General features: G+C 42.5%; 1 protein-coding gene across 2 annotated transcripts; it reads right to left on the bottom strand.

Moving 5' to 3' along the window:
- Positions 1-3,808: 3,808 nt before the first annotated feature.
- Positions 3,809-10,034, bottom strand: cstpp1 (centriolar satellite-associated tubulin polyglutamylase complex regulator 1). Of its 2 annotated transcripts, XM_070907348.1 has the most exons (9): positions 9,839-10,034; positions 9,533-9,635; positions 8,646-8,776; positions 8,452-8,536; positions 7,075-7,160; positions 6,526-6,739; positions 5,578-5,687; positions 4,764-4,827; positions 3,809-4,541 (listed from the first exon to the last, which is right to left on the bottom strand). In XM_070907348.1, exons 1-9 carry the CDS (start codon positions 9,879-9,881, stop codon positions 4,373-4,375), a joined length of 1,005 nt encoding a protein of 334 aa, XP_070763449.1. In that variant the 5' UTR covers positions 9,882-10,034; the 3' UTR covers positions 3,809-4,372. The 2 variants fall into 2 exon arrangements, with proteins under 2 accessions (XP_070763449.1, XP_070763450.1); XM_070907349.1 differs by lacking the exons at positions 3,809-4,541; positions 4,764-4,827 and adding an exon at positions 4,857-5,061.
- Positions 10,035-10,569: the final 535 nt, after the last annotated feature.

Below are 10,569 nucleotides of genomic sequence, written 5' to 3'. Positions count from 1 at the left end.
CTACGTCAGAGTACTTGCATGGTGGATTTCGTTTCTTAGCCGCGTCCGGCGACGCGGCGAGCTTTTCCCCCCCTTCGACCGTGTCACAATATAAATACCTCTACGGGTCGATAGGAACGCAGGAGACGTTCCGTACAACGAGAACAAATGTAACATAAACCCACCCAAACACACAAATATCCGATATTGATATATTTTATGGTCTACAATGGATTCTGTGTAACTATGCGTCAAATATTGGATGTAAAACCACACGGACAGCCTACAGGACTGTGGAGTTAATTTAACGACAGAACGTTTATATCACACAAGGGTCACCAAGCACGTTAGCAGCTCTGTGAGGCTGTGTGTTCTGCCATTGTAAATGCTAATGTCGGTTCCATAACGTGTGCACAGTGGTGCTAATTTTAGCAGCTAAACACAGTCGAGCTGAGGCTGATGGGAGTGTTATCATTTTTGCAGGTAGATGAAAAGTCAGGGAATCCATCCTCAACATGGGGGGGGGGGGGGGGGGGGTCATCAGGATTCCTCCTTCGGGGATCCGTACATGTCAACAAAATTTCATGCCAGTCTGTCCGATATTATATATAAAAAGACGTTGACATCTGTAAAAACACAGTATTTTTTATTTTTTTGGGATCGTTGGTCAGACAAGAGAATTTATGATGAGCCTTTGTCATTTTCTTTTTTTTTTGGGGGGGGGGGGGGGTGGCGTTTCATAAGCGAACAGATTAGTCAATAACATGGAAAAACAAATTCACAGATCGATTCGAAATCAGTGTTTCCTTACAGCAGTACTTCGATATTTGATTTGCAGTCACATGTTTATGTTGCGGCACGCTGAATTATTGCCAGTGCATTCTCAAAAGTTAGTCTTCAATTCCAATTTGCAAACTTTCCTATGTTTCCTAAGTTTGTTGCCTACAAGCGAAACTTTACGAAAGTCATATTGCATCGCACATTTTGATATCAGATTATGCATGAAATTTTCAGTAGTAGCAAACCACAGCTGCTTATGTAAGATTTGTATGTAATGTGTCTATACCTTCTCTTACTTAACTGCATTCATTCCTTTTTGACCAAAAAATGAAATTCTAATGTTCTAAAGTAAAGGGGGCCTGGAATAAAATAAAACTTACGATATGGGAATCTAAGAACAAAAGCAACACTGCATGTTTTTTTTAAATTTTTTTTAAAAGAAGGTAAATCTTCTGTCTTTAAATTAGCTTTGTCCTCGACTTCACGGCAAAGAAGGGCTTCTTACAGCCACAGTATAAAAGGCAGTGCTTAGTGTAATACAGAATAAACAAATGGACTTGCTTGTTTCTTTGCACAGAAGAGGACAGATTGGTATTTCCAAAAAAAAAATATATATATAAGTATATTATGTATTATGTATCTTCTAACCCCCCGGACTTGACAATCTACCGTTAAAGAAGACCTTTGGAAGTTGCTGTTAAGGTGCCTCGTTTCTCTTTTTTGCTGCTTGACGTTCCTAATCTTCCAAACGGTGGTCCTGACGACAGACCCTTTTTACGTAGGGTTTTCTCTGGTGGTCCCTGACCCCAAACTAATGCGTAACAACAGGCCCGAATGACGCTGTGCAATTTCACAATGTGTGCAACAGAACAGACTGGTGGGATGGTGGATCGTTGTCGTGTCAGTCGTGTCCGAGTCGATCAGCTCTTTCGCATTGCCTGCTCAAATCTAGGACTGAAGTTGGGGGTCAACCTGCAGACCTGCTGCCCCAGGACTCCCAGCCGGTCGGAAACCGTCTGCACGAGCAGTCTAACTAAATGATGTGTGTAGATTTGAGCAGGTAAAGCCGATGGAAATGAACCCCCGAAATGTTTTGTGTTAAAAAAAACAGTGCCTATGTTTGTTCTTTTTTTTTTTTTCTGGTGTAGTGATGATGACCGTCCTCGCCACTGACTCGTAGTAACAACGGCCAGTCTCGCTCAGACGACAGACGATGTCCTGCATATTGTGCTTCATGTTTGTACCTCGTTTCGTACCCCGTTCTGCGTATCGCTTTTGTACCTTGCACCTCATGTGTAGCGCCAGTGCTTCTTCACTACCGTTCGGTCTTTTCGTTTGTGCGCCGGGGACCAGGAGAAACACAGTTTCATTCCTCTCTGTACCTTCCTGCGCTGTATACAGATGGATGACAATAAAGTCTCTCTTACCCCCCCCCCCTTATCTCTAATGAGTGGTCACGGAGCTGGATATGACTTGGTTCGCCTGAGATGGCTGCTATGGAATGTGAAGGTATGTCACTGGGACTCTGATGTAAGGGTTTAACTGGTATACGGAACTGGTGTTGTCTTTCAGTCAGTCACTGTGGTCCAATGCTGTTTGACTGGATGTCACATTTCCTGTAGAACCGGTCAATATTACACCAGTTTTCTACGGGAAGATGTTAATTGAAGACGACTGTAATGCAATAGGGTTATAGTAGCACTGGTCCTGGCAGTGGTCTTAGCTCAGATTTTTGTGGAGACTTTTTTCGTCCCATGATCTTGCTGCTTTTGTGGCCTAGAGAGGACAGCCATTGTCTTCCACTAATTTCAGAATGGTATGAAAATGATCCGCTCACGTGACAGACATGCGACATTGTCAAAATATAAGTTCACTTATGATGGATATATATATATATATAGAGAGTCTCTGTTGTCCGGACATGGCAAAAGCCTATTTAAAAGTCCACAGTCCACCTCATGTTCATTTCCATGCCAGCCATCCGAGGCGCACCCCCAGGAAGTTGCTCTGATCCACCAGAAAGTGTCCTTTCTATGTATTCCACTTTTGTGATTCTAACACCATGGGGATCCACTGGACATGACTCATCAACATAGATATATCCTGTATAGATACTGTATGTATGTATGTTTGTATAGGACTTATTATATTGTATGCTGTTGGTTTGACCAAAAAACCTGGGTGTAACACCGCATGATATCGATGTTGTAAAATGAAGACGCACAGAGGACGCACAGACCGGTGATAACGATGGTGGTGATACTTGTCAATAAATCACGTTTACAACTGCACTTAAGAGCAAAGGGTCTTTATAGAATACAAGTCGCTAAGTCTACCACATTTCTATTAGTGATTGTGGACTCGATTTGATGCACTGAACCGGCTACTTTCAGAGCTGGCGGGGTGGCGTACTGTACAGGATGTGACGGAGGATAGTGTCGAGAGGCTCATTAGAATAAGAGTTCAAAGATGAGGGTTTGTTAAAACTGAAACGTTAAGGATCAAATCTCAACATTTTAAATAAATGTAATAATAAGTATCAATGCATGTATACATGCGCACACGTCTGTTGCAGGGCTGGTGAGGATCCTTTATATTATAGCCATTATAATCCTAGGTCTTTTAACTGTCTGAGGTGGTGCACCACCATAATGGTTTTATAAAGACAAGAGGTCATCATTTCATTTGTTGGAATGTAAAGTATATGTTGAGATTTGGGCCCACGGCAATCGGATGTATTAAAAGAAAATAATATGGTATATCAAAACAAACCCCCGGTCCATGCACCCCGGGTGTCTTCTCTTATTTTGCCCAGTTGGGAGTTTAACCCCCGGCTAGGGACTAAAAGTCTTGGATATCTTGGGACTCCGCAGCATCAATTTTGACCTTACTTTTGTTTTACCCGTCTCTTGCGTCCCTCCCCAACACAATGCAAGTACAACACCAAGTCGCTCGAAGAGCCCTCTTAATAAAATCAATAAAACATCCCACGTGAGTGAGATATCAGTTAACGGTGACCAACAGAAAGTAACCGCATCAGGCACCGCAGTTCTTCTTTCACCTTTATTGTTCACAGTGCGAGTAAGGATCTTCGTACATGTGTGTCGTGTCACGTTCACGTGCTAAACTCGACGCCATTCTTTTCACCAGTAGAAAGCAGTCCCTGTTCTTCAACAGGGAAGAACATTTATCCGCCGTTGTAATCGATTTCGGACTTACAACTTTGCACTTTCTTCAGGAAACTTAACGGCGTTAAAGTCGAGGGTTTGTGGCCACCATTTTTGACGGAAAGGTTTAAAGCAGCAGTAACACACATCCACCAAAAACAGAAAAGGTAATAAGTTAGGTTTTCTAACATCACGTGCAGCTCTTTTTATGACATAATCAAGCATTTACAGGAGGTTCCTATCTCGGTCACTCTGTACAACCAGGCAGAGACACCTCGTTTTGCTTGATGAGGAGCAGCTTTCCGTGGACTTCGTGTTTCATGATGAGGCTGGACAAAAAGAAGACGATGGCGTGCTCGGCGTTCTCTAGTGTGGGTTTACATAGCAAACGGTTGACCATACAGCCACAGTGTGTTCTGGACTTAACATGCGAGGTCCCAGCGTGGTCAGTTTTCAGAAGAGTCGGTCTCTTCTGTGGAGCCATCGCTTTCCACCTCCATCTTCCTCCTGTGGTGGATGTTCCTCCTGGGGGAGGCCTTCCGCTGCACCTCTTTCAGCCCCCCGACCGCGCTGCCGCTGCTGTTGCTGCTGGGGCTCACCGAGATCTGGGCGATTCTGGACAGCACGGGACAAAGAGAAGACACGTTTTAAAGAAAGGCAAAAATAAAAAAAGGGAAAAGATGAGGACAACGGAATGAGAGCGGCACAGCTAAAGGAAAGAAAAAGAAAAGCGTGTTCAGTCGGCTTGTTATGATACAGTCAACTGTGTGTGATTGTGTGTGTGTGTGTGTGTGTGTGTGTGTGTGTGTGTGTGTGTGTGTGTGTGCTCGTCCTCACAGTTTGTCCAGTTCCTGGTCCATCTCTGGGTCAATGAGAAAGTCTGCCTTGCTGGGTAACGCTCCTGCAGAAAGAGGTGTTTAAAGCTGTGTTAATGAATATGCAATTGTTTTGGTTTTTTACAGCACGTTGGCTGTGTTTGTTCAGCCTCAACGCTCTCGTCAACACCTGTGGCCAGCTGCTCCGATAAACCACGGTACGCGCTATCTGCCCCGTCAGCACCAAACACAGTTAGCAACTAGCTGGTGAGCACAGCGGAGCATTCGGCGGCTGAAGAACCAGGTGTGTTTCTCAGGAGCTGGTGGGGAGATGTAAAAGGAGATCAGGCGGCTACAAACACGACTTCAAATGGAATGACAATGTTGCTCCGTGCCTGCGTGATGTGTACACAAGCAACTGCTTGCTGACAAGCTCACCATAACAACTTTATAACGTGAAGTGGTCACAGCAGTAGCTGTAAAACATTGTGGCAATCCGGCGCTTAGGATTTGAAAGTGCCTTAATTGCCACCGTGAGCTGCGTGCCACAGCCACTGCTGCAGCTCCAGCTGCTGGCCGCGCTGTTCAATGGGCCGAAACCATTAAAGCCACTCATTTATGTGTATAGGGAAATTCTTTTTATAACAAAAAGGCTCATTTCTAAAGCAGCTCTCGGTATAAATACTGTGGAAGGATCAAATCTATCAGGACTCACAGCAGACCAGTCTCAAGTCTACACTTCATTTAGTAATGTATATAAGTATATAAGTGAATATAATCGGTAGCAGTAGTAGTAGTAGTAGTAGTAGTAGGGTAACGTGGAATGTCAAACTTACCAATCGTTTGGTTGATGGTCTCATGTTTAGCCAGGCTCATTAGGAAGCTGTAGTAAGAGACTTTGTCAGTCTGTTCCAGTGCTTCCCTCATACAGGACCTGGGAGGGTGACTACACACAGACACAAACAGTCAAGTCCAAACCCTAACCCGCACAACAACACTACTCCTGTTGGTGTTCAGCCCAGCTGCACACTGCACATGAGGCCGTGGGGGGGGGGGGGGGGGGACACGCCCAGGGACAGCGACAGAGCGCTCATTCAACAGATGGGAGGGGATTGCAAAATTTGGATTCAGAATCGATTGGCCCTCTTCCTCCTAGACTGGTATGTGATTGGACGATTTTATTCATGAAATGCACTGCGAGACGGGGTCAATATATATGAACAAATAATTCTATTCATTTTTTAACAATTATTACCATCTGCTAATCTGTAATAATAGCCAATAGCTGTAAAACCATAGCTTTTAATGGGAGTGTGGAATTGGTAAGGTGATTAATATCATTCACATGATGCTGAGGTTTTCATTTTAATGATGATTATCATCTATTCTTAAATTGCTTCTTCAAATTATTCATATCATTTTCAGTGTTTTAGTTTGTATTTGTATTTTTAATTCAAAATGTATGATTTGATGTTGCATTCTTTTAATTTTGTAACTTTTTTTTTAAAGGGTTTTATTTAACTACATTTTGAAACTTGAATTGAATTTTGTATTATACTTCATATTTATCTTGATGAAAACAAATAATAACTGCAATACAGATACTTTCACGGTATGTTTAGAAGTGTGTCGGGAAATGAGGACACTTTTGGCCTCTCTGGCCTTCCATATACTGGCAGTCTTTTCTTGTGAATACTACATATACTATAATACCAAAAAGCAAGTTTCTAGAGGGTGTCTGAACCCAGCGAGTGAGAACTGAGAATGTGCGTGCGTTATTCTACCTGCGTTTGAACCTGTCACAGAGGGCATCTATGCACTGAGCCAGCGTGGACGGCTCCACCCCGTCCTGCCGCTGCTCCTCCTCCTCCTTGTCGTTCTCCTCTGCAGCCACAGAGGGGAGCTGCTCGATGGAGGTGGACGTGGGGACGATGACGGTGTTAGGGCTCTTCCCCGATAACAGATCCTGGTAGATCACCAGCACGCTGTCCAGGAACTCTACAGGCACAGGGGACAACGGGGGCGGTCGGAAGTCAGGGTTATCAGTTATTATTTTCACATCAGATATCTGACCACAGAGTGTACATTTATCCCTCTGCCGAAAACTATTTAATCAACAATCAGAGAATTTTTTACCAACAATCAATCCATAATGAAAACATGGTCAAAGCTCGACATATTAAACATTGTCGAGCTTTCTAACTTTAAAACTACTCCTTAAAATGTTTTTCTATTTCAATAATAATGAGATCGCTAACACACCCGTGTCAGTAAGCGTTACAAGCCAAACTGGGTGGACTGAAAGTATGAGCCCAGACAGTTTTCTATCGCACCTTGGTAGTAGAACTGCAGCTGGAAGGCGTAAAGAAAATCGGAGAAAGACATCAGACAGTCCACGGTGTCATCCATCAGAGCAACCCTGCAGGACCAGAAAATAAAAAACAGTGAACCGGTCGTTTAGGGACCCGACTACCCTGGCAGCAACACATGTCACAGATAAAACAGCATGTGCATAAGAACCAAAACACCTGAGTGGCGTGCAACATATCACAGCGCAGAAGGGAAGCGTGCATCTCCTCATGGACACGGATGGCGTCCTCCTCGGCTGAGCTGCAACGCCAGCTAGCTCACCTGAGCGGGTGTCGTTCAGCGGAAAGAAAATAGTTCCGGGCCATGATTTCCTAAACCCGGCAACTCGCACCAAAACAGAGGGAAAATATGTATTTTTTGATTTTGGGGTGAGCTGTCCATTTAAATGAGGGCCAATAATTAGAGATTTCCTTCAAAGCAGTTCATCTATTGGCAAATAAACTGGGTAAGCGCTCAGCAGGTCTTAGAAAATGAACACAAGCCAAACCCGGCATCATTCTGAAAGATGAGGATTTAAACTCAAACATTTGCCCCCAAGAAAGCTCCAGGTATTCTATTCAACATCTTGGACCAAATGGGCTCCTCATCCCTTCCTACATCTATGTACCAAACGAATATCTATGTCGACCTAAAACCAGTTAAGACTGGAGAATCCCCTTCAGACTTTCCATTGGAGAAGAATCAAAAGATGGGCGTCATTGAAAGAGATATATATATGACGCATCACACACTTCATTGAAGTCAAGATACTGAGCTTGTTTGTCTCATATGTGGGTAAATGTGTGCTGTCGTTGCGATGTTTTTTTTTTTAATACCTTTATTTAGAAAAATAAAAGTTTGGCAACTATTACAATATAAGTTGGTAACAAAGTACAAACAGTTGAATTCACAGACTGAGCTTAGAACAATAGAAATACACAAAAATAAATAAAAAGGGTCCGAGGTCTGATCGGAAATCAATATATGTATGGTTTTTGTAAATGTCCGAGGCTTGCACATTTCAGTGCTTCCTTGAAATTTGATAACCCATTCATGAGGACAAAGAAAAGTGGCCTGGCATTAATAAATCTACATCTGTGGATAAATTGTTTAGCCATAATAATCAGGCTGTTGTGCATTTTTTAATCCTCCATTATAACTCCAAATTTAACATCATTATATTCTAAATTGGGCGACTGAAAGCGCTTTTCAGACATCCAATTTTGAAACGCTTGTATATGATATATTATCATATTACATATTGGGAAATCTAAATAAAATTAAAAATTAAAAAAAAAAAGAAAAGGAAAAGAGTGTAGTGTGTTCTGTGTGTGTGTGTGTGTGTGTGTGTGTGTACTGACTTGGCTGCACTCTGCACCATCTCCACTGGGAAGTCTGGACACAATAACTGCAGCAGAGACCTGAACTCCAGCATGGACAGTAAGTCTGGAGCACAACAAGACAGAAAACCCTGTTTAAGTTACAGAATATACGTCAGTGAACCAGCGATTTAACGCTAAAGGTCCTGTTCTAATGGCTTCTGGCTCTCACTCACCTCCACTCTTGCCAATCTGTCTGTAGCACCTCCAGAAGACTCTGATGAAGGAGACTCTGTTGTGGGGAGTGGCCCTGATGTAGCTGTACTCCCTGAAGAGGATGTGGTTACTGTTCTTCACACTGCTGAAACTATACACACACACACACACACACACAAATGACAAATTCTCACTGTTTAGATTACATTAGCTGTTATGCATCACTGGCTTCCTGCAGTGCACAAGCATGCATATTTCTGTATCTATGTCATTCTTGACAGTAGACCTTTACATACAGAAAAGTGTTCAGTAGAGCTGCAACGATTACTCAATGAATCGACTATTTGGACCGAAAGAAAATGAGCTGCCAATCGATCCAGTCATTTTTCAAACGGAAACGTCAGACATTTGCTGGTTCCAGCTCCTTCATATGTGAGGATTTGCTGCTTTTCTTTGTCGTTTATGGCAGCAAATGAAGAGTCTCTGGGCTCTTTTTTTTTTTGACATTATATAGACTGGAAGATTCATCAACTAATCGTGACAATAATCTGCATCGGATGACTCGATAATGAAAAGAATCGTTAGTTGCAGCCCTAGTGATCAGATGTACAAATGTATATTGATACACTTTATCATATATTATATATATATATATATATATATATATATATATGACTCTATACTGTAGACCTACTATTGGACCAGCTGTTGACGCAATTTGCAAGATGAAAGTGAATGCCAATTTTTAGTGAATTTCCAGTTTCATTGTTTTCTGTAATTTTCCCCCAACATCACCTTGGTGGAGATATATATATATATATGTATATATATATATATATGTCATTTAATGGGCTTGTATTAGCCTCTCTGCTGTCCAGACCTGTGGTGTGTTTAGGGTGTCACGTACTATTCAGCAAAGTAGCGGATCACCCCAAACTGGGTGTATTCCTCTTTGTGTTCCAGCAGCTGGGTCACTGCGTCACTCAGGTAAAACAACACGTTACTGTCCGCTGTGAGGGCAAACAAACACAAGCACGGATAACAATAATAACAACAACAACAACAACAACACAGCCGTTGGCTAGCTAGCAGTTAGCTAACTTAATTGGCAATATGACGAATGGACAGCTCGCGGTTGTTAAAAATTGCAATGTGCACAAAATAGGAGTTAGCTAGCCGAGGAGCTCAACTGTGCAGCTAACACAGAACCTACCGAGGTATTCGTCGACGGGGACGGTGGAGTTAAAACGGCTCATTCTGGGCGTCCTTTCGTGGCCGGTGACATTAACGTGAATACCCTCGGTATGTAGCGTGTAGCTTGTGTCCAGCTAGCTTATGTACGCAATTTGGTCACTTCATTTCTGCGGCCTTGGGATTTTTGCTGGCTATCACAGCAACAACTGTCCTGACCACGGTTGGCTTCCTTGGAAACAGGATGTTGTGAGTTACATTAATTAAATGTCCCCGAACAACACAGCATACATAGGTTCCTCTAGGGGACTAAAGGTGCTTGTGGTTCTGTGTTGAATCTGTATCTTTGAAATTAGGCTTACAGTGTGCTGCTATGTTTAAGATGATAATTGTCTAACAGATGTTACAGAATATTTTGGTCTTTATCACTGCTTGTTTTCTGTAGTTAAGTGACTTCTACTACTATTTTAGAATTTACAGTTGTTGAAGAGCTACATTCTGACAATGGAGGATGCAGAGATGTGTTATTATCAAGACCCTGCGATGGATAAGGGAGCTGTGTCTGAGCAAAAATATATCACAAAATAGCAACTCATGCTCCCCATGTCCCAGGAAGAAGTTCTTGAACTAATTTCTAAATAAAGAGAAAGTGTTTTTCCTGTAGATGGAACATTGTGCTCATTACATACCCTGATGATTTTTCCAGTAAACTGAAAGAAAACTCAAATTAATTAGTATTTGTTTATTACAGGA

Source organism: Enoplosus armatus, chromosome 6 (assembly GCF_043641665.1).
Source record: "Enoplosus armatus isolate fEnoArm2 chromosome 6, fEnoArm2.hap1, whole genome shotgun sequence".
Lineage (NCBI taxonomy): Eukaryota > Metazoa > Chordata > Actinopteri > Centrarchiformes > Enoplosidae > Enoplosus > Enoplosus armatus.
This window is presented reverse-complemented; position numbering and strand designations above follow the sequence as displayed.

Coding starts and splice junctions, on each gene's coding strand:
- cstpp1 (XM_070907348.1), bottom strand. CDS start 9,881: ATGAGCCGTTTTAACTCCACCGTCCCCGTCGACGAATACCTCG. Junction 7,161..8,451: donor ATGGTGCAGAGTGCAGCCAA/GTCAGTACACAC, acceptor CTGGTCCTGCAG/GGTTGCTCTGATGGATGACA. Junction 4,828..5,577: donor GACCATCAACCAAACGATTG/GTAAGTTTGACA, acceptor CTCTTTCTGCAG/GAGCGTTACCCAGCAAGGCA.